Source organism: Bos javanicus, chromosome 12 (genome assembly GCF_032452875.1).
Source record: "Bos javanicus breed banteng chromosome 12, ARS-OSU_banteng_1.0, whole genome shotgun sequence".
In the NCBI taxonomy this organism is placed as follows: domain Eukaryota; kingdom Metazoa; phylum Chordata; class Mammalia; order Artiodactyla; family Bovidae; genus Bos; species Bos javanicus.
In genome coordinates, this window is record NC_083879.1 from 30,834,243 (window position 1) to 30,858,103 (window position 23,861).

The window sequence follows — 23,861 nt, forward strand, 5'->3', positions numbered from 1 at the left end:
AATTTTAATTGGAAGGACTGAATTTTCATTGGCTGCTGAAGCTGAAACCCCAATCCTTTGGCCACCTGATGCGAAGAACTGACTAATTTGAAAAGATTGTGATGCTGGGAAAGATTGAAGGTGGGAGGAGAAGGGGATGACGGAGGATGAGATGGTTGGATGGCATCACTGACTCAATGGACATGAGTTTGAGTAAACTCTGGGAGTTGGTTATGGACAGGGAGGCCTGGCGTGCTGCAGACCATGAGGTCGCAAAGAGTTGGACACAACTGAGTGACTGAACTGAACTGAACTGAACTGAAAGAAATAATTTCTGACTGTTACCTGATTGATAGCTGTACTACAATGACCCTTAAGGGACTCCCTGGGGGTCTTGTGGTTAAGACTCTGCACTTCCAGTGCAGGGGGTGCAGGTTTGATCCCTGGTTGGGGAACTAAGATCCCACATGCCGGGCAGTGCAGCAAAATAAAAGACCCTTGGAACTCCAGGGTCGTGTGGCCCATGCCCAGCCAGGGGAAGATGCATCCTCCAGCTGTGGGGGACCCCTCCCAGCTGTGCATCAGGCAAGATTCTGGGGCTTCCTCCACCGTGGTCCTGGACCTTACTGTGCTTGCTGCCCTGTTTCTGCTTGCTCAGTGTCAAGCCTTCAAAAATGTTGACTTCTTACACAAAGGGAAATGTTCGACCAGATAGAAATCATCTCAATGCAAAATGAAAAACCACAAGGAACAGGATTTTTTTCAACCAAAGGACAGCAAGGAGATCCCACCAGTCAATCCTAAAGGAAGTCAACCCTGAATATTTATTGAAAGGATTGATGTTGAAGGGCTTCCCCAGTGATTCAGTGGTGAAGAATCTACTTGCAGTGCAGGAGCTGCAGGAGACTCGGGTTCAATCCCTGAATTGGGACGATCCCCTGAAGGAGAGCATGGCAACCCCCACTCCAGTATTCTTGTCTGAAGAATCCTATGGACAGAAGAGCCTAGAGGGCTACAGTCCATAGTCTCAAAGAGTTGGACATGACTGCAATGACTGAACACACGCTGAGAATGCACACAGGGATGCTGAAGATGAAGCCTCAATCCTTGGGCCACCTGTTGCGAAGAGCCAACTCATTGGTTAAAGACCCTGATGCTGGGAAAGACTGAGGGCAGGAGGAGAAGGGGACGACAGAGGATGAGGTGGTTAGATGGTATCACCAACTCAATGGACATGAGTCTGAGCAAACTCTAGGAGACAGTGAAGGACAGGGAGGCCTGGCGTGCTGCAGTTCATGGGGTTGCAAAGAGTTGGACACGGCTGAGCGACTGAACAGTAAATTAGCATACACAGTCTGGGACAGATCCAAAGTTTTTAAATGTGAGGGGTTTCCTATCTGGTTGGAGTGTGTGTGTGCGTGTGTGTGTGTGTGTGTGTGTGTGTGTGTACGTATGTATGTGTGCTCTTCCTGATCACCCCACCTGCTCAACTAGCCTTCACCCAGTTCAATTCCAGACACCTCAAAGCTAAATGTGCTTCATTTCCTGTGTGCTTTCCTAGTGCCCGGTGCCAGTTCCCATGGTGGCATTTATCAACTCACCACGTGGTATTTTAAATTTCACCTTCCCCACCTCTATCTCTTACTGGACTCTGAGCAAAGAGGGAAATGTCTTGAGATAAAGAGACTCGGGCTGTATCAGAGGAGAGGTCAACATCTGGGTGGCTGAATGAGCACAGTGGGGTCGGGAGGGGAGAGCAGGGCAATGGTGATTACTCCTTTAATCTTTATGACTGTGGCCACCTTTGCAAATCACAGTACCTGCAGGTTACCACTCATTATTAAGGCAAGACTGACAAAGAGAAAGGAAGCTGATCTTACCCTTGAATGAATTTTCATTGGAGTAAGGCTTCTCTGGTGGCTCAGGTAGTTAAGAATCCACATGCAATGTGGGAGACCCGGGTTTGATCCCTGGGTTGGGAAGATCTCATTGGAGTATAGCTGTTTTACAGTGTTGTGTTTGTTTCTGCTGTATAGTGAATCAGCTATACATATATCTCCTCTTTTTTGAATTTCCTTCTCATTTAGGTCACCATAGAGCACTTAGTCGAGTTGCCTACGCTATGCAGTAGGTTCTCATTAGTTATCTATTTTATACATAGCAGTGTCTATATTAATATGTCAATCTCAATCTCTCAATCCATCCCACTCTTCTTTTTCCCCCTTTATGTCCATCCATTTGTTCTCTATGCCTGTGTCTATATTTCTGCTTTGCAAAGAGGTTCATCTGTACCATTTTCTAGATTCCACATATGTGTGTTAACGATACTGGATGCTTGGGGCTGGTGCACTGGGATGACCCAGAGGGAGGGTATGGGGAGGGAGGAGGGAGGAGGGTTCAGGATGGGGAACACAGGTATACCTGTGGCGGATTCATTTCGATATTTGGCAAAACTAATACAATATTGTAAAGTTTAAAAATAAAATAAAATTAAAAAAAAAAGGAAACATCCCTTTAAACCTGAAAAAAAAAATATGTACAATATTTGTTTTTCTCTTTCTGATCTACTTCACCCATATGACAGTCTCTAGGTCCATCCATGTCTCTGCAAATGGCACAATTTCATTCCTTTTAATTGTCCCACTGTATACATGCGCCACATCTTCTTTATCCATTCCTCTGTTGACGGACACCTAGGTTGCTTTGATGTCACTGCTATTGTGAATAGTGTTGCTATGAAAATTGGGGTGCATGTATCTTTTGGAATTATGGTTTTCTCAGGGAATGTGCCCAGGAATGGTATTGCTGGATCACATAGGAAAGAGGCTGAACTTGAAGGAATTTGACTTACACAGTGTTTCTCAATTGTGGCTGCACAAGTGAATTACTTGGGTAAGCTTTGAAAGATAGTGGTGTTGTGTCTGGTTCAGGAGAGTCTGACTTACTTGTGCTGGGATAGGGGTGGGGCATCCATCTTTTTAAATGGCTCCTAGTAATTTTTATAGGAACAGGGTTGAGAATGTCTGGTTAGGGGAGTGTAAGGTTAAAGGGCTAGACATAATTGCGACTCATGTGTAAGGGGGCTCCTCAGGAGCGAAAACAGGCCCGGCACGTGTCTGCCTGTTCCCTTGCCTTAGACAATTTAATTATTTTTTTCACATCCCCAAAAAGGCATTCACAGCACAATTCTTAAATCAACAAACACACATAGTACATTCATTCTGTTCTGGAAAGAGTAAAGACTAAAGGTCGGGGGACTTCCCTCTTGGTCCAGTGGCTAAGACTCCGTGCTCCCAGTGCAGAGGACCTGGGTTTGATCCCTGGTCAGGGAACCAGATCCTCCGTGCTGCCACTAAGACCTGGCATAGCCAATTATATATATATATATATGACTTAAAGGGAAAGTCCTTTACTAGACCAGTAACTATCAAATTATCTCCTGTTTCAGAGAAAAAGTCCTTGATCTTTTATTACGGTAGGAAATTAACATTTATTGAGGACACTTCTATGATAGTTTTCACATTGGCATTAGGGGGCTTCATATACGTTTTCTGGTGAGAAAGAAACGTAGTATACTTCTACAAAGTAAAACCTCAAACTGACTCTTACACTGGAACCAAAGAAGACCAGGTCAGCCTTGGGTAACATTGGATGGAGGTGGCAAAGGGGCTGGTGGTTGCCAATGGCTGGAGGGAAGGGGAATGGGAGTTTGTTAACTGATTTGGAGTTTCAGTCTCATAAGATGAAAGAGTTCTGTGGATGGATGGTAATGACGGTAGTACAACAAAGTGAATGTTAATACTGAATTGTGTGCCCCAAAAAGGTTAAGATGGTAAATTTTATATTATGTATATTTAACTATAATTTTAAAAATAAAAAATAAATTCATCCACATAAAGTATGAAATCCAATGGTTTATAGTGTATTTACTCTAGAGTTATGCAGCCATTGCCATAATCTAATCTTAGAATATTTCCATCACACCTGGCTCCACCCCACCGCACCCCACCTCCAAAAAAAAAAAACCCTTATACATGTGAGCAGTCACTTGGGAGAGATATTTTTAACAGATCATGGGTGTCATGTGTTATTCTTCTGGAACTTGACTTCACAGACTCTTAGAAGCAGCTTAAAGACTTTTAGTCCAATCTCTGCAGATGAAGAAACTGAGGCTCAGAGAAGCAAAGCATCTTAGCAAAGGTCACACAGCAAATTATTGGGCAGAGGCAAGGCTTCTGATTTCCCATGGAGTTGCTTTTCTCAATACAAAAATGCTGTGTCATTCACTTCCTTTAGATTGTTGCTGACAGTGGATTGAAGGTATCAAAAAGATGCTACCCTTTTTCACTGTGGACCCAGGGACTCTTTCTCCAGCCTCTCATCTTACCCACCTGAATCGGGAAGTACAGAGTAAAGACAGGAGAGTACAAAAATCTGCAGTGGTGTCCGGTCATGCTTCCTTATGCCTTAACACTATTAGGAAAGAGCTATAATGAATTTTATGGAGAATAATGTCGCAGCCTCTTAGAAGAATGATTAGAAACACAGCCAGGTGCGGGGACTTTACTTTTGAAAGATGTTGCGTTTTGCTGTGGCAGCAAATAGAGCACCATGTGTCAGAGATGCCAAGGTTTTGGGCTGGCGGTGGAGGTCATTACCTCTCTTGTCATTGTATGATTATTGGGAAAGAGCTGAGGAAGTGGGTTATACATCCTGCTCTCTTGTCTTTCTTGTCTTTCAATGACTTTCAGACTCAGCAGAGCCTTGGGCAGGGCAGCAGGTGGACAAAAGTTGGGATTTGGAGTGGGGTGGAGGACGAACTTGGTGAGCTCCTTGAAGCATCTTCGGCAGTCCTTATTTCCTGGAGGGCTGGTGGAGAGGGTGCTGAGGTTGCTACACATGGGGAATGAGGCCAGGGAGATTCACGCAGCTACAGACTTAGACATATCTAGATCAAGTCCTGAAACCTACTCCAGGCAAGGTTTGGGTCTGTTTTGTCTCCTGTCCTTTGGTCTTTCTGAGAATTTGACCTACCCTCCTCCTCCCTGGTTACCACACTAACTCACCCCAGGATGATGTACACCCCCAGGAGTGTTTGGAATTTCTCCAGCCAATCTATTCGAGAGGTAGGTACTCTAAACTTCCTGAGAGTTTCCATCATGATAGACACACCTGACTGGAGAGATTGCTGGGGGAATGACACAGGCTCCTAGCCAATGGAGGACACTGCCTGAATTAGTCATCTTTTAAACTTCCGGTACCTCGCCAAGGACCTGGAGGGTTTGCTGAATGAATAAGTAGTAACATTTCACATCAAACGATGCATATTATTTACAAAGTGATTTATTTCCCATGCATGGACTCATCCTCACAACTGCCCCTACTTGACCCCTGGAAGGTAGGCAAGACTGTTTCACAGATGAGGTCACAGAACTGGAGGTTGGAGAGGTGGCTTTCAGACTCTTAAGTCTGTTGGCATTTTTATATAGGTATATTGAGATGGCCTTTCCTAAAACACTCGAAGCACTAAGAGAGATATGAGTCAGATAGACATTTGCGGTCTCTGCATTTTGTTCCTAAATCTGGGGAAGACATATTCTTCATCTAAGTCTCTCACCGATGGTATTATTTTCTGTTGTTTGATAATCACTGCTGGTGTATAAGTTTTCAATCACATTTTGAGTTAAGTGGGATTTCAGGGCTAGCCTGGTAAACTTGTGTCACCCCATGTGGTTTGGAGTACGTAGCTGTTTCCTGACAGAGATTTTGCATCATACACTATTGTGTCTAACACAGTTTTTGGTTCATACACTATTGTCTTGAATGTAGTTTTGGGTAATTTCAATTAACTGGATTGTAGTTTTATGGCCCTGGGTCGTCAAGAAACACATGTTCAAACATTCTCCCTGCTTAATGATATCCTTACTCTTGCTGAACTTCTATGACCGTATTGGAAATCAATGATTGCTTCTGATCCTCCAAATGTATTGTTGAGGAGAGACCTAGATGAAATCACTATACGAAATGCTTTGAGATTGCAGGATGTGGAGAGCGCGCTGTCATTAAAATGAATGATTCTGCTTGGAGGTAAACCATGTTTTAAGTCTGAGAGTATTTTGTGCATGAGGGAATTTCTCTGTGCAGAATCATTTTCCATCCCCCACCCCCAATAATTCTCAGTATCACAGCCCTCCTGGCAGCAGGTATCTCCCTAAACTCCTGGGCAGTCGTCCGGCTAAAGCGAGTTTTCCTCTCCTAGCAACTGTTGCTAAGAGGGGCGTGGCCTCGGAGTCCGACTAGAACGCGTTTGGTGTCCCGTTCCCCACCCCCACCCCCACCGCATAGACTACATTTCCCGTGATGCTCCAGGGTGGTCTCCGTAGTGACGCACTCGGTGTTCGCGGAAAACTGGGGGGGGGGGGCAGGAAGGCGGAGGCGGTGGTTGCGAGGAAGGCGGGGGGGAGGGGGACCGTGCTCTCCGCGGGTCCCCGGCTCGCGCTCCGGCAGCTGCCGCCGCCGCCGCCATGTTGGCTTGAGGGGTGATGACAGGAGGCGGCTGCGGCGTCGGGGACTGAAAAGTGGAGGAGGAGGAGGCAGAGAGACGGAGCTCTGAGAGGAAACGGTTCCCGGGCTGAGGAGAGGAAGGACCCGGCCTCTTCCGGGGTCCGGCCGAAGTCGGCGTCGCGGGGAGCTCGCGAGGCCGGGGAGGGGAGCGGAAGGCGGAGACGGTGGGGGGGAGGCACAGGCGGAGGAGGCGGGAGAGGAGCGCTGGGAAGCCGGAGACGATGCGCCCCGAGCCCCGCGGCTGCCCGGAGGCGCCCGCGGCCTGAGCCCCAACGGGCCGTGGGGGTCTCGCTCCTGGCCGGCCGAGCGCCCCGCGCTCCCCCCCGCCACCGCTCCCCGCCCGGGCTCTCCGGCCCGGGCTAGCACTTCGGCTGCCAACGAGTTAAATGCCCTTGAGCGCGGGTTTCCGCGGCCCCGGCCGCGCGAGTTGAGAGCCGTTTGCCCGCTCCGGCCGCCGGGGACGAGTCCATGTGTAGCCACATAAGTTCTCTGTGTGCCGCGGCGCCTGGTCATCCTCCCGCTTCATGAGGACTCGACTCGGGAGCGAGTGTGAATCACGGCGGGGCTGGGAAAGGAGGAAGGCGATTTAACCCCCTCCCACCCCGCTCCATGTCCGTGTGTCACTCGGCTCGGTCCACCTGGCGCGGCCGGTCCTGGGGCTGCTGCTGCCGCTGCTGCTGACTTCGGCGACCCGGGAGTTGCTCCGCTCCGGCTACAGCTCTGCCGGCGATTGTTCCTCTGCGCCCGGCCAGGCCGGCACTTCGGCTCGGAAAGAACTTATTATTTTATTTTAAAAAATTATTTTTGGAGAGCACATCTCGAACCAATCAAGATCTTGAAGATTGATTTCTGTTAGCTTGAAGACTAACAGAAGACTCTTTTTAATTTGTTGTCTTAAAAAATTTTTTTTCTTTTCGTAAACATCTGGGTATATGTCAAACGGCAAGATGTCCAGTAATGTCCCGGCGGATATGGTAAGTGAAGGATTAAGAGTTAACGACAGCCTTTGATTTAATTGTGGTTTCCAATCTCGTTTAATCAGAAAGGATGCAGGCGTAGGGTGAAGGTTTGCGGGGTGGGGGTGGGGAAGCCACGGTCCCGGGAGATTGTGGAAGAAGTTGGAGGGTCTGGTGTCGCTCTCGTTGAAAGCGCTGCGTTGAATACGGATCTTCTCACTTGGTTGCGTTTTCTAAATGGTTAAAGACAATGGAGAAGTTGGGAACATGTAGCAAGGTGCCTTGAAGTGGAGAAAAATCTCTTCCGCTTTGCTAGAAGCCTCTGAACACTTGTGTCTGAAAGCTTCTGAAAACGGCAGAGCTGAGGCCGGGTGTCCCTGCTAGATACAGAGGTGGGCATGAAATCGGGAATCTTGCCCTGTGACACTGGTCATGAATGCAGTAGGTGCAAGCCGGATATTTCCAAGAAGTGGGGACGTCTTATCTCGGCCAGGATTTGCTGTGAGCTTTTCGAAACGTTTGGGAGAACAAGCACGGCACAGAAATAGACGTTTTGGAATGTTCACAAATCCAGGCTGACTGTATTTTGGTACTTTTAATGAATATTCCAGGACTTTTAGTACCAAATATTTAGTAGTATGACATCACTGGACTTTTAAAGGCTAATAAAACACATTATTGATTGAACCTTGATCCTGGAATGTTAAGAACTGGAAACCAAAGTACTCTTGTTTATTGACGCTTTTCTTTTTGTTCATAAAGTAGGTTAAGCTTATGAGACTGTTGACTAACAGGAACTGTGTAGGCTTACAGCGCTGGGAAGGTGGGTTTGTGTGAGGTGAAATTACTCTTTGCTGTCTGTCTTGGGGACAAACGTAATGCAATTAACAGGAAGGGGAATAATCTCCTTTATGAAAGAATTGAAGTTAACATAGTTATGCTCATATATTCGAAGTTAACATTTGAGTGTTTGTATATTTCGGTGAAAAAACAAAATTGAACTTTGCTGAGGATTAAATTTTAAAATGTCAGATGCTTCAGTTAGAGTGAACCCCATTTACGGGCTGTAAAATTAAATTAAATGGCTCTAAATGGCATATTTTGACCTTGGTTTAAAGACATTTTGCTTGTGTTTGATTTCCCTTTCAGTGTGCTGTTTAAATGCAAAGGAACCACAGTGTTCTGTCTCTTGGGTGGCCGGCCACAGAGCAACCCAACACTCTCCTTCCTGAGTCTTAAAACTCGAGCATTGTCCTTGTAGTTTTCCTTTCCCTCCTGGGGTGCACACTGGAGCATAGTCTCCTGCCGGCTTAAGCCTAACCAGACTGGATTTCCTTCACCCTGTTGGTGAAGTTGCCTAGATAGGTCTCTGGATGGAGCAGGAAAACCCACTTTCCCCGATGGGTACTCTGTGGGCTCGTACCCTCCAGCAAAGACTTGCTGTCTGGCTAAAACCTCCATTTTATATCATCATGCACAGTGTGCAGTATGATCACCTTATGTACTATATATCTGTCACAGAAGTTGTTGTGCAATAGATCTGTGAGATTAAAACAGTGCAACAGCTTTCTTTATTTAGGCCCAGTGACGAGAAGGAGCTGAATGTGCGTAGCTTCACTCACAAATTGAGGTGATTTGGAGAATACCGTTTCCAAGTCAGAGAGGAGGTTTGGAAGCTAGTGTTTGGATCGGGGTGCCGGGAAGGGATGGCAAGGTTGTATTAATAGCTCTAGTTATCAAATACAACTGTTTCTGTTTTAGACTGTATTTTAAGGCCGTGATGATTCTGTGGTGCTTTGAGATCCCTTGATTAAAGGTGATAGGCAAGGGCAAAGCAGTATTATGTAATAAACATATAATTCCTTGGTGATGCTGTTTCAGAATGTGTCTAGGGTACAGCTCAGATTAGATGATTCTGAATAATTTTTATGTTTCATTTTTTAGCCATACAACTCGCTGGAGGCCTTGAGGGTTTTTTTCCAGCATTAAAACATTTAAACCGTCATTTGCTATTACTCACATTGCATTTTTGTTTAAGAAGTGTCTTCCTTTGATATGTACCTAGAATTACAGCTTTTTGAAATATAACATGATAAATACCGGTTAGAAGTCGTGGACTCAATACTTCATGTTTGTTAAAGTTTTCATTATCAATAATTGACAGTCTGCACTTGCATTCTGACTTAAAGTGAGGAAAATGTCACTACTCTTGAAAAGCATCGGCCTTCTCAGCCTCACCTCTCCACAATCTGATACTTCCCTTGCAGCATAATTCTAAATTGATTGGGATGCATATTCTTGCAAGTATGAATACATACATTTGCTAGATGCAGTAAGCATTTTAAGTTTCTCATTGGTGATAGTGTGTGCTATTTAGAAACAAATGTTACGCTTTTTCATCTGTTAATGATGCTTGTCACCTGTATAGGAAAATCCTATTTCGGAGAAGAGGTGGGGCAGTGAAATTATAATAAACCCTGTCATGGTTTCAATAGAGATAGTTCGCTCTTGAGTTCTAATAATTGCTAAAGCAGTTGTTGTTTTTGGTAAAGTCTCCTTACAGAAATTATTGTGACTCACTTTTTAAATCGATTTTTTTTTTAGCATGACTTTTTTTGTTACTGACATTGAAAATTTATTTTTAAACATTCAGTATATTTTTTTGTGTACCATAAGGAGTCTCTTTTTCTTAGAATCCAAATATAGCAAGTCAGTCTTTTAGGGCAGGGTACGAATGGTACCCCTAGTGAATGGATTTGCTATATTCTTTACAAAAAATAATTTGCAGTTGATACTTTTTCAATTAACATTCTGTAAAAATGTCCTATAAATGGTATAACAGTATTTACTTAAAACATTGGCTTTTTCTTTGCTAAAGGTGATTGAGTTTGAATTGAGATTTACTGACATTTCAGTGTAATAACTAATTTGTGAGAAAAATCTGTAAATATCCTGTCCTGAACCCAGTGTCATTATAATACATTGTATTTAAGTGATTGATTTCCCCCCTCGGCCCAAATCAGAGCTCATGATGGGGCTGTATTCATTGTTTATACTTGTAGCATGAATTATGTTAATGATTTAGGCTTTCTGAAAGAAAATGTTTAGTCTTTGTATCAGTAATAAAGCCTAAGGCTGGTTAGATAAGCTGGTAATTTTGTTTTCTGGATTTGGAAAGTTTTCAAGATGTAAATTAATATATAAAATTTATTATATAAAAATTGGAACTACTGTTTGGAGCTTTGGACTGAAATTATACTTTATGATATCTATAAAATTGAAAACCCTTTGTAAGAGAGACATTGACAGTGTGAGAATAATGGCAAAGCAGTTTTGGTTATTTGAAGCATTTTAGGTAATAAAGAATCCTGTACCTTTTTAAGCTATGAATGTGAAATTGTAGCATATGTAACTATGTTTAGTCTGGGATTAAGTGAGTTAATGATAATTTGATTTTTTTCAGTGCTTAATGAATATTTTTATTGTAATGTCATATCTTTTCCATTTGTGAAAGAAATATTGGAGCCCTCTAGTGGACAGGAAATTATTCAAATGAATTTCTTTTCAAAGTGAAGTTTTATCACTTTTCTAAGTTTAATAACAGATACAGAGTATACCAGGGGGAAAATGTCATGCTCGAAAAAGGTTTAGAGAATAGAAAAGTTTTAACTTCGGAGAAAGAGTTATATTAAGATCCAGTGCCTTAAATTTTTCTCTTTACTTACAGCTCTTTTAAATTTTTCTTTCTCTTGCTGGAGCTCTTGTTCCTAATATGAGTTGGAGGTTTTATGAAGGTTAAGGGTGGATAAGTACCATTTATATATTAATATCTGTATGCTAATATATACACACACACATGCATATGTAGGTGACTTGATGAACAACATATTAAATAACATGTCTCTTATGGTATATTTCTCCAAATTGTTTTACTTTGTGTCTTAAATTTGGTATCTTGAGTTAGACAGTTTTATTGAGAAAACAAATAACACATTATTTCCCTCCATTTTGAATGACTTTTCCTTTCCAGCTCTGAATCCTATTCCAGCTCATGTCCCTCTCTTGTGAAACTGGTTTTTAGTCCATTCTAGTCCACACTGATCTTTCCTTCCTGTGAACCATTTTCTATTTCACATTCTTCAGTTCAGTTCAGTCGCTCAGTCGTGTCCGACTCTTTGTGACCCCATGAATCGCAGCACGCCAGGCCTCCTTGTCCATCACCAACTCCCGGAGTTCACCCAACATGATGTCAAATTTACATGAATATATGTCTTGTGTTTATTATATCTACCATAATTTCTAAAACATTTAAAAACTGTTGAATGATTTTCTTGACTTGTAAGGCATTACTCTTTCTGTTATTTATGGGAAACATAAATATTGTCCCATACTACTACGACTATAGTAATGGTGTTAAGCATGAAGTCAGTGATATCTGATACTACTTTGAATATGAAAAATGCATTATTAGTGTAAGTTTTGAAGTTATTTTAAATTAGTGGATAAAGTACTGATGGCTCTACTAGTTTTCATAACATGAAATAGTAAATACATTTTAGGAGACTGAACTTCAACGTGCTCTTTAAGAATTCCTCTCTTTCTGGAGGGGGAAAATTGAAAGTGACTAGAATTCATGGTAACTGGAGACCCTGGGTAATAAATTATTCTGAATCAGTAAATTTTTTGAATACATGTTGGTTATTTTGGGGAATTTCCCAAAATACTGGATTACTGTCCTGTTTGCTTACATGTAATATGAGACACATAATTTAACTTACTTTTGGTGACTTAGCCATCATTTGAATAATACTGATTCAGTTCAGTGAAGTTCATTGACTGTTTCTTTGTAACGTACTGTCATTATTCTGTAAACTACAGCTGTCTTAGCTCAGCATCTAATACAGCTTTTGAAGCTTTGTGCCTGTTGACTACTAGTAATTGACAAAGTGAGATGAGGCAAGTCAATTTGAGAATGAAAATATTACAACTTCTAGCTTATTTTGTGCTCCAAAAAAGAAGGAGAAATTGAACTTTTTTTTAAATTAATACATGGATTGGGTCTGAAAAAACCTCCAGGCTTCTCTAGGTCCACATTCTAATGAACATTTTCCTGAGGGACAGTATGAGAATTTTGTAATGTAGAGATAGCAGGACTATCGAGTTTCTCAAGGTTCTTGCAGTTTTTTATGACACTCTTTTATATCGGTACTTTAAAAATTATTTATTCATTTTTGGCTGTGCTGGGTCCTCCTTGCTGCTCAGGCTTTTCTCTAGTTGCGGCGAGCAGGGGCTGCTCTCTAGTTGTGCTGCACAGGCTGCTTGTTGGCTTCTCTTGTTGCAGAGCGTGGGCTCTAGGGTTCCCGGGCTTCAGGAATTGCAGTTTCCAGGCTCTAGAACACAGGCTGAATAGTTGTGGCGCATGGGCTTAGCTGCCCTGTGACATGTGGGTTCTTCCTGGACCAGGGATGAAACCAGCGTCTGCTGCGTTGGCAAGCAGATTCTTTACCACTGAACCATCAGGGAAGCCCTAGGTACTTTTTAAGAGAATCTTTGATACTTTGAATGGAAATGGGGAGCAGAGGTTCACTGTTAAAGTACCTCAAAGAGTTGTAGAACTCAAAACTGAACAACACATTTTTGTTTTACTAAAGATGAATATCTTAGATGCTGATCAAAAATAGTCATATTCAGTAACAGTGCCCTTAGTGTTAAGAGTAATAGTATTTTTAGTGGTTGTGTGATCAAAACAATGTTTAACATAGTTAATTAAAATTAAAACAATAAATTTTAATTTTGTTTTAGTGTATTTTATAATTTGCATAAAATGTATGGTTTATAAATGAATATATTATATATATTGGCATTGTATGCTGAAGTATTTTATGGTTGGGATGTTCAGTCAAACTTTAGAAGCTGTAAGATGACTTCAGATTTCTAAGTATTTTGAGTTCTGTTTGATATAGTGTTCCCATCTCCTGCCTTGTTGAGTATTTTTCTGTGGTCAGTATGCCTAACTGTCCCTCTCTAACTTCATAGTTGCTGATTCTAATTTGCTGTGGGTGTAGAAATCAGATTTTCAAAGTTTATTAGGACAAAGTGTGTTAAAAATGAGTAAATGACGTCCAAGTGGGATTTTCAGGCATTCTTATGGGAAAGTGCATAGTCTTTTATTTCATTTGGTCATGTCTATTTTCGTTGTTCAGAGTTCTGTTTACTTGAGGGGCTTATTTCCTGGCTTAGTTTTGGAGAGATGTAGATTTTTGCAGGGATGAACTAGATAATTTAAAAAATAAAATTACACGAGGAGCTTTATTTTGAGCTCCAAGGGGAGAGATGCTAATATTTGTTGTGTCCTAGCTGTTTCCCAGGCAGATGCTTGGCATTTGACAGGATAACATTTAGTTTCATCCTTTCAGTGACCCTGGAGAAATAGGTTGGTAAGTAGAAAAAGAAGCGGCTGTTACCCGCCTGGTGAAGAGCACCAGGAATACATCTGTAGTGGAACAAGTCAAATTTACTGACTTGTTGTAGCCACGCAGTCACAGAAGAGGGTATCGCAGAGGTTCTCGCTGGGGTTTGCCTCATGATGCTGATGAGGGAGCCGGGGAAGAGGAGACTAGCTCGGTAGAATGCTGCAGACACAGAGTGGAAGTGGGTTAGTAATTGGATCTTCCATTGGTCTTGGTTTAGGAGGCAGGAAAAAGGAAGCGGGCTGGAGGAGCTGTCAGTCACTGTGAGCCCCAGTGTGGCCCTGGGAGAGTTTATTACCTGTTGGTCTCCTCCGGGCCTTGTCTGTCTCTGTCATAGAGTGATTGTCAGCAGAGCTGTTTTTACTTTCTCTCAGCCTAGGTTCAGAGAGGGTAAGGGTCTTCTTTGGAATCACATGGCTAGGAAAATACAGAGCGAGGGTAGGAATTTGGGTTTCATGGCAATAGTGATAAACACCCTAAGCCTTTCCCCTGTGTACCTGAGCAGACAGTGCTCACCCCTCAGGCCCTCTGTTCAGCAGAATACCTGGATCCCCTCCCAACAACTTGCTCCAGGTATTTTTGCAAAATGCTGTGTAACCTATGGGTTGGAGTGATTTTAATGCAGGTGGGTTTTTCCCTGGTGACTCAGATGGTAAAGAATCCGCCTGCAATGCAGGAGACCCAGGTTCAATCCCTGGGTTGGAAAGATCATCTGGGAGAAGGAAATGGCAACCCACTCCAGTGTTTTTGCTTGGAGAATTCCATGGACAGAGGAGCCTGGTAGGCTAAAGTCTGTGGGATAAAAAAGAGTAGGACACGACTCAGCAGCAAGTAACACACTTTTCTTACTGCTTAAATTCAAGGGAATTTTCTTTAAACTTATTGGAGCTTTGAGTCCTCTTGTATATATATTATACAATAGAATTTTTTTCCTATAAACTTACCACTTTGAATTCAAAGACTGCTGCTGCTGCTGCTAAGTCGCTTCAATTGTGTCTGACTCTGTGCAACCCCATAGACGGCAGCCCACTAGGCTCGCCCGTCCCTGGGATTCTCTAGGCAAGAACACTGAAGTGGTTGCATTATATATGTGACAGACACATGGGTTGATTTAGTGCTTTCAGGGTATTTTGTGTTTGTCTTCTTACTAGTATCTGCTTATGTATGATGCAGATTCTTTGTTAATTGATTAAAGTCTAGCAGCATTTTTTTATGGTCTAAATAAAATATATATATGGGCAGTCTTCTATAACTAGGTTTTCAAAAGAAAATGTTCTTTCTGTTGAGGAAAATTATCTTAAGTTAGGCAATATATCGTGTTTATGAACATAAATTAACATGGCAATTCATTATGTCTAGACAAAATGCTCTCTCAAGACAGATGTTTGATTTTGTTTACTCTCTTATAAAATTAGTGTTTTTGCCATAGAAATGCTCCTGATTTTTTCATTTAGTCATATATCATTAACAACTATCCATACAAATAAGTATAGAACCATGTTATAATTTTGAACGGATTCTGAATGACGTACAAAAATTGTTTAGCTATTCCATATTCATAAAGCATTTAAAAGCTATTAAAAACAATATTGTAATGCCTGTCTTAGAGTATGTCTCTGTGCCTTGTCTGATTATTTTCTTAGGATAAAATTCTTAAGAATGTAGTGGCTGTGTGTTCAGATATGTGTTAACAACTGTGGTGAGGTAGGGATACATGTTTTACTAATTTTAAAGCATCCTTGATTTTCTAGATAAACCTAACTTTTTCATTTTGAATTATCTTCTTAATACACTACAATATATTTCATTTACATTGTTTTCAGTTTTGTTCATGAAAAAGATTGACTAGTGATTTTTAATTTCTTGTAAAGTCTTTGACATATTTAGCTGTCAAGGTTATTCTGACTTTAAAAAATGACCTGAGAAATGTTTTTTATTCTCTGAGTTTGTGAAAATTGATCTTATTGCATCCATTAATGTTTGGAGGAGTTCACTGGTGATGGAATTTGGAGTCTTCGTGGGGGGAGGGTTGAGGATTATTGATTCTGTTTCTTCAATTCATGTGGGACTATACATGTTTTCTATTACTTTTTTGTCAGTTTTGACAAGTTTTGCTTTTCAAGGCATTTATCTATTTTATCTAAATTTTTCAATGTGGCTTCAGATTTATTTTTCTTTTTTTATAATATCTCTATTATCTTTTTGATGTTTGTAGTATCTGTAATGAAATGTGCTTTTAAAATCTGATTGTTGGTAATTTGTGCTGCTGCTTACTCTCTATTGACTTTGACAGAGTCAGTTTTCAGATTTCATGTCTTGCAGGTCTTCTAGTAATAACTAGTTTTGTTTGCCTGGAAGTGTATTTATTTACCTTCATCTTTAAAGGGTCTCTTCCTTTAGCACCTTTAAATTATTTTATAATTTCTGGCTCCCACTGTTTTTATTAAGTCAACTTGTGGTCTTACTATTTTTCCTTTGAAGTTAATGTGTTTTTCTGTTTAGCTTCTGTTGAACTTAATGTGTTTGGGCTATTTTCAAGATTTTATCTTTGTCTTTGGCTTTTAGCACTTTTACTATTGTGCGCTTATGCATAGCTTTTATTGTATTCTTTATGCATGGAATTTGTAGAGCATTTTGAGTCTATGGCTTGCTATTTTTGTCATTTTGTGAATTTTCTAAGCTGGAATTCTTTTCTAATTTATTTTTTAATTGAAATATAATTGAATTAAAATGTGTTAATTACTGCTTTATAGCAGAGTGACTCAGTTATATTGATACATGTATATACATTCTTTTTCATATTTTCCATTATGCTTTTTCACAGAATATTGAATATAATTCCCTGTACTATACAGTAGGAACTTGTTGTTTGTCCTTTCTATATATACCAGTTTGCATCTGCTGATCTCTAACTCTCGATCCAAACCTCTCCCACCCCTTTCCCCTTGACAACTGCTAGTCTAGTCTCTGTGCTTGATTCTGTTTCTGTTCCAGAGATGGGTTCGTTTGTGGCATATCTTAGATTCCGTATACTAATGGTATCAATACGGTATTTGTCGTTCTCTTTCTGACTTCCTTCACTTAGTGTGAAAATCTCTAGTTGCATCCATGTTGCTGCAAATGGCATTATTTTGTTCTTTTTTATGGCCCAATTGTATTCAATTGTATATATGTACCATATCTTCTTTATCCATTCATCTGTTGATGGATATTTCAGTTGTTTCCATGTCTTGGCTATTGTGAAAAGTGCTGCTGTGAACGTTTAGTCCACTTGAGTTCCATCGCTCAGTCGTGTCCAACTCTTTGCGACCCCGTGGACTGCAGCACACCAGGCCTCCATGTCCATCACCAGCTCCTGGAGCTTGCTCAAACTCATGTCCGTTGAGTCGGTGATGCTATGCAACCTTCTCATCCTCTGTCATCCCCGTCTCCTCCAGCCTTCAATCTTTCCCAGCATCAGGGTCGTTTCAAATGAGTCAGTTCTTCACATCAGGTGGCCAAAGTATTGGAGTCTCAGCTTCAGCATCAGTCCTTCCAATGAATATTCAGGACTAATTTCCTTTAGTATGGACTGATTGCACCTCCTTGCAACCCAAGGGACTCTCAAGAGTCTTCTCCAACACCACAGTTCAAAAGCATCAATTCTTCAGCGCTCAGCTTTCTTTGTAGTCCAGCTCTCACATCCATACATGACTACTGGAAAAACCATAGCTTTGACTAGACAGACTTTTGTTGTCAAAGTAATGTCTCTGCTTTTGAATAAGCTGTCTAGGTTGGTTATAACTTTTCTTCTAAGGAGCAAGTTGCACTCACCATCTGCAGTGATTTTGGAGCCCAAGTCTGTCACTGTTTCCAGTGTTTCCCCATCTATTTGCTATGAAGTGATGGGACCAGATGCCATGATCTTCGTTTTCTGAGTGTTGAGCTTTAAGCCAACTTTTTGACTCTCCTTTTTCAGTTCCATCAAGAGGCTTTTTAGTTCCTCTTCACTTTCTGCCATAAGGGTGGTGTCATCTGCATATCTGAGGTTATTGACATTTCTCCTGGCAATCTTGATTCCAGCTTGTGCTTCCTCCAGCCCAGCATTTCTCATGATGTACTCTGCGTATAAGTTAAATAAGCAGGGTGATAATAAACAGCCTTGATGAACCCCTTTCCAGATTTGGAACCAGTGTGTTGTTCCATATCCAGTTCTAACTGTTGCTTCTTGACCTGCATACAGATTTCTCAGTAGGCAGGTACAGTGGTCTGGTATTCCCATCTCTTGAAGAATTTTCCACAGTTTGTTGTGATCCACACAGTCAAAGGCTTTGGCATAGTCAGTAAAGCTGTGAACATAGGGGTACATAGACCTTTTTGAATCAGAGTTTTGTCCAGATACAGGCCCAGAAGTGGGATTGCTGGATTGTATGGTAATTCTGTTTTGAGAAACTTCAATAATGTTTTCCACAGTGGCTACACCAATTTACACACTCACACCAACTTACACTCCCACCAACAGTGTAGGAGGGTTCCTTTTTCTCCGCACCTTCTCCGTAAGCTGGGGTTCTTCAAGTACTTTTTCTATTCAGTTCTTTCTTTCTGGGACTACAAATGCATGTGTGTTCGGTCATTTCCGTTTTCATTCTTCTTCCTACTCTGTGTATCTATTTGGATATTTTTGCTGAACTGTCTTCAAGTTCCCTTGTCTTCTCTGTCCAGTATACAGTTATACCCAATTATTAAGTTCTTAATTTCAGTTTTTGTATTTTCAGTTCTAAAACTTATACAGATTCAAATTCTCACAATGTTTTACCTATTTTTATTGAGTATATAAGCATTGTTGCAATGTTTCTGTCTGATAACTGTGATACTAATCCCTATCACCCATGAGCCCATTTCCGTTGTCTAGCTTTTGATCATTTGATCCTTTTTCCCAATATGCCTGGTAATGTTTTAATAACATTGTAATGAAACATTATAGTGGGTCTGAATGATGTTATCTCTCTTAACATAAAAAATATTAATATTCTCTGGGAGGTAGTTAGGTAAACATTGATCACTTTGATTCATTAGTGATTAATAAGAAATAAGCCTGAATTCAGGGTAATCAGGAAGTTCAAATAGGCTTCTAACACATAGCTCTTTTGAGGTCTTATTTAAAAGTTTGAAGTGTTTACCAAGATGCTTCTTCCTTGGCAGGCCCTGAATTTTAAATATGAGGACTGATAAAAGCTCTGCTTAGCTTTTTTGGCCTCTTCGCAACATCTATTTGAGGAGCTTTTCTGCATTTCAGTCCATGTTGTTTATGATTCAGCACATTCCTAGAGGGCAAACACTGAGCAAGATGTTGGGCTCCTTCTTTGCAGTTCCTTTTTATCTGGGATCCTCAATCCTGCCTCCTCTGGTGTAGCACAGAAGTCCAGTTTCTGCCTTCCCAGCCCGGCGGGACTGCCACAAGCTCCTGGCTCCTGTTCTGCCTGGCCTGGATGCCCTGTGCTGGTAACTGGCAGATGCCTCAAGGGGAAAACGGGCCGTCCGTGTAGCTCTCGGTGGTTTTCTGTGTACCTTCAGGTAGCTCAGTTTGTTTGTTTGGTATCTTAGGTCACTTTTGTAGTTGCTTTCAGTGGGGAATTTGGTCTGATATCGCTCTTCCTCATGGCTTGACCTAATTGCCCTTTCTGTGTGTGCTTTAGTTCCCCTCCCTCCCTTTTGGCTCTAGGATTACCAAGTTTTTTTTCCCTCTCTCTTTTCTATCCTGATAGTAGCTATGAGTAGCTAAAATTAATTCAGTACTTAACTGTGTTACTTACCATGGCACCATCAGCCAGGCAGTTGCTTAAGTCAGACATCTAGGAGTCATCTCTGATCTCTCCCTTTCCCTCATCCCCCAAATTCAATCCATTTCAAACTGCGCCTGGAATTCATCGACTCCATCTCTTCTCCATGCCACCACCGCATTGCCAAGTACCATTGCTGTCTCCTGGACACGGCATTAGTCTTGCAACTAATTGTTCTGCTTCTGTTTACGTTCCCCTGTGATACACTTTCCAAAGATAGCTTAAGTGATTTTTGTGAGACATAAATTGGATCATCTTTCCTTCTGAAAAAATACAAACAGAAAACTTCAGCAGCTTTCCATTGAAGAATAAATTCCCATAGAATAAAATCACAGATCCTTAAAGAGGCCCTTTGGAGTCCTGCATCATCTGGCTCTTGCCTGTCTCTGTAATCTTACCTCCTTTGACTTCCTGTGCTTCAGTTATCCTGGGTCCTCTCAGACGGGTCACAGTTTCTTTCCCACACCTGGGCTGGGCCTGAAATCCTCCTCAATGTCCTCTGTGCCCTACAGCTGTGGGCAGTGCCGTCTTGCTTCCTGTCCTCAGAGGCACTCTTCCTGCTCACATCTAAAATTGAATTCCCTCATCCCTCGATTTCTGACTCAGAACCCCACGGGCTCCCTCTGTAGCACTAGTCACACTTGGTAATTCATTAGTTTGTCTTTAGATTTGTTTTAATTGTCGACAATTCTGTTAGGTAGGTATATCTCTTTCATTGGCCACTGTGGCCAGTAAGTATGATGCCTTTTATATAGTAGGTTTTTCATAAGTATTTATGGGCTTAAGAAGGAATTATATTGTAGGCACTGTGCCAAGCTAATGACTTGAAACAGACTTAATCCTCAAAAAAAAAAAAAAAAAGAAACTCTCAGAACAAGTTTACCTACAAGGTAGGTGCTTGTGTTAGCTGCATTTTATTGATGAGGAAGATGAAAATTAATGATATTTTGTCACTTTCCTTAAGCCAGCCAGCTAGGTGGGCCCATTTTGTGTTCTTGGATATTTTTGCATTTCTAACTTTTCACCATTTTAATATCATCTTCATTATATCTTAAAGGTAACGACTGTTATTATACTTATATTCTGGTATTTCAACTTTAGCTTCTTGCATTTGCTTAACATTTTAAAATAACCAAGATTTCAGAAAGGAAATTAGAAATTTGTAATGGAAGTTGAAGAAGTATTAATAAGATTTAAATACTTGAAGTGGTAGATTTGCAGTGTGGCTACCAAGTATTATGAGTGATTTTTCAAGCCGTAAAATCTCTCTCATTATTTTGTGACTAAATAGAAAGCCTGTGTTACTATTAAATGCATATATTTGATATATATAAAAACATATATTTGAAGAAAATGGTGTTTGAGCCTTTTGTACTTAAAGGACTATTACATAGATTTTTACCTTTAGCACTCAATATAATCGATATAACTTCCATGTTAGCTGTCAGTTTACTTCCATACTTATTTGTCTATGGATAATAGTCTTGCTATGTTTATTTCTTTCTGTTATTCAGTTCATCAGCAAGTATTTGTTGAGCATGTGCTTATGCCAGGCACGTTTTTAGGCTCTGGTGTGCAGCAGTGAATGAAGCTTGCACTTAAGTAGTAGGGAGATAGACATTAAACACAATGAAAAGTAAAATACATAGTGTGTGAGGTAGCGGCATTTTTTTCTCCAGGGAAGAATAAGGGAGAGGGTTTGGAGAGTGCTGAGGGACAGTTGCTGTGTTGCCCAGTTTTACAGAGGGTGATCGGGGAGACCATTGGGAAGGGATCTGAGGGAATTGCGGGCCATCCAGTGTCTTGGGGGATCACATGCCAGGCAGAAGGAATATGTCCTTGTTTGATTTCTTTGTTCCTTTTCAGTTTCTCTCACTGTCAGTCCTTCCCTTAAATTTTTGTGTTTCTCATAGTTTTTGTTCCCTGCCCTTCTGTGTCATCTGCATGATCAGTATCTTCCTCACTAGTTTGTGCAGCAAGCATTTATCGCCTGCCGGTGTGCCAGATAGAATTTTCTCTGATGTCAGCACACACACAGTGTCTTTTGAATGAATTTCCTGTTCTTTATCTCCACTGCCTCCAGCCATGTTTTCATCCAGATATCATCCCCCTTTATCTGCTTCTATTTATCTGCCTTTCACCCTTTCCCCAGGTTTGTTTTTTGAAAACACAGATCTCATTACAGAGATCTCGTTGTTTAGCTCTTCTACTTAATTATGGTTGGCCAGTCCACGCCCCGCTCCTTAGGTGGTGGCATTAAGGCTCTTGGCAGCTGGGCTCCCATCTAGCTTCATCTGCTGCAGTTGCCCGCTGAGTGTGCCCTGTGTGGGGCTATAATGAACCCTCTGCTGGCCCACAGACCCTCAGTCACCGTTCCTGCTTCTCTCATCCTTGCTTAGCCTGCCCTTTCTGCTTTGGGGCACCTCCCCCCTTCCTTCTTGCTTTATTTGCACTGAAGACTTGTGCTTCGTGGCAGTGTTAATTCCTTGGTAATGCCTTAACTACTTGGTCAGGCGCTTCGTCATTCTAAGTATAGCACATGCTAGGAGTTCCAAACCAAAGGGACAGTGGAGGCACAGCTGTTTCCCTAGGAAGGACCAAGGGGGAAAAGAGTGGCAGCACGGCCTTTTCCTTCCAGGGTTGCCAGCAAGGTGAAGTGCCAGCAAGTGTCCTCAGAGGGACAGAGCCAACACGCATCCTGTTCAGGTTTCAGCGTCTCTGGTTCCAGTGAGCCCAGAATTGCTAGGTAGTGATGAGTCTCAGCATTACCTGTTGTACCATCATAACAGCCGGGGAACAAGGTCCAGTCCACAGGAAACTAAAGTGAAAGGATTGCAGTCCTAGCTGATTAGTCTGGAATTCCGAGGGCTGGGCCTCCCAATCAGTCCTTCTCTCATCCACGGTTTTACCTCTACTCTAGCACGTGTGAATATTTTTGTTTTGTCCATTAGACAGACTGTGTACTCTATGAGGACAGAGAGAAGCCTTATCTTCCTCATCTCTCTATACCCCTGTTCCTATAATAGCACTGCGCCGGTTGTATAGAGAATACCAGGTGAATGTTGAGCTAGCACTGCCACTTTGGCCAGTAGAACATTCTGCAGTGTTCGTAATATTCTGTATCTGTGTTGTCCAGTAGAGTAGCTACTGGCTGCACGTGGCTGTTGAGCACTTGGAAAGTGGTGTGTGACTAAAGAATGGAATTTTAAATTTTATTTAATGAATTTAAATATGAATAGTTACAGGTGGTATTGGACAGTGCGGTTATGTAAATTTTTTTTGGCTTGTATTTCAGATGGTCCCAAACTGCTCAGCTTTTGGTTTTACTTTTTGTAATTTTTGTTCTCTCACTGTCAGCACTTTTTGCTACTGTCATTGTGTACACTGTCATCAACTCTCTTTTAACTTTTTGGATTTTGGTCTACATGACATAGAAAGATATGTAATCAAGCTAATGGAATTCTTTTAGAAAGAGCAAATGGTAGAGGGGCCTGGGAGTCATCTTTGACCTTTCCTAATGTGGAATAAGAAGTAAGAATGTGGAATAGCCCTCAGAAAAGAAGAGAGAAGGCTAAAAATATAAATTAGTGTGGGCATGAAATTGAAGAAAAAAATACCTATATGACATTACATGAATTCACGAAGAGATGAGAGAGCAGCCCAAAAGTATAGTGCCTCTAGTTACAGGTAGGATAATTTTTTAAATGAGAAAAGGAACGGAGTTATGGTGCAAAAATGTTTTTTAAAGTTTGACTCTCAGGAAAGCCATCCAAGGAGAAACCCAGGCAAGAATAGCTGTGGGCAACAGCAGAGATTGCAGGGGTGATTGGATAAGGACCAATTAAAGTCCTTCTTGTGTAATTTGGTAAAGGTTGCATGGATCTTAACTCATTGTCAGATATTTTACTATAGTCAAAACATTGTTTTCATTATAATTCATAGAGTTTTCTTCCATATTGTGCTTGACATAGAAGAATTCAGCATGTCCACTTTTTTTTGAAGTCACTGCAGTTTTTCAGTTTCTGTGTCCATATCTACCTTTTCTCAACCTTCTGTGTCAAAATATTTTGCTT

General features: G+C 41.4%; 1 protein-coding gene across 1 annotated transcript in view; it reads left to right on the forward strand.

The window, feature by feature from the left end:
• The first annotated feature begins 6,397 nt into the window (after positions 1–6,397).
• The window catches only part of UBL3 (ubiquitin like 3), a 48,728-nt gene continuing 31,264 nt past the window's right edge, over positions 6,398–23,861 (forward strand). The window contains exon 1 of the mRNA XM_061434857.1: positions 6,398–7,517. Coding sequence (XP_061290841.1) covers positions 7,476–7,517 — 42 coding nt within the window. The 5' untranslated portion in view covers positions 6,398–7,475. The remainder of the gene's footprint in view (positions 7,518–23,861) is intronic.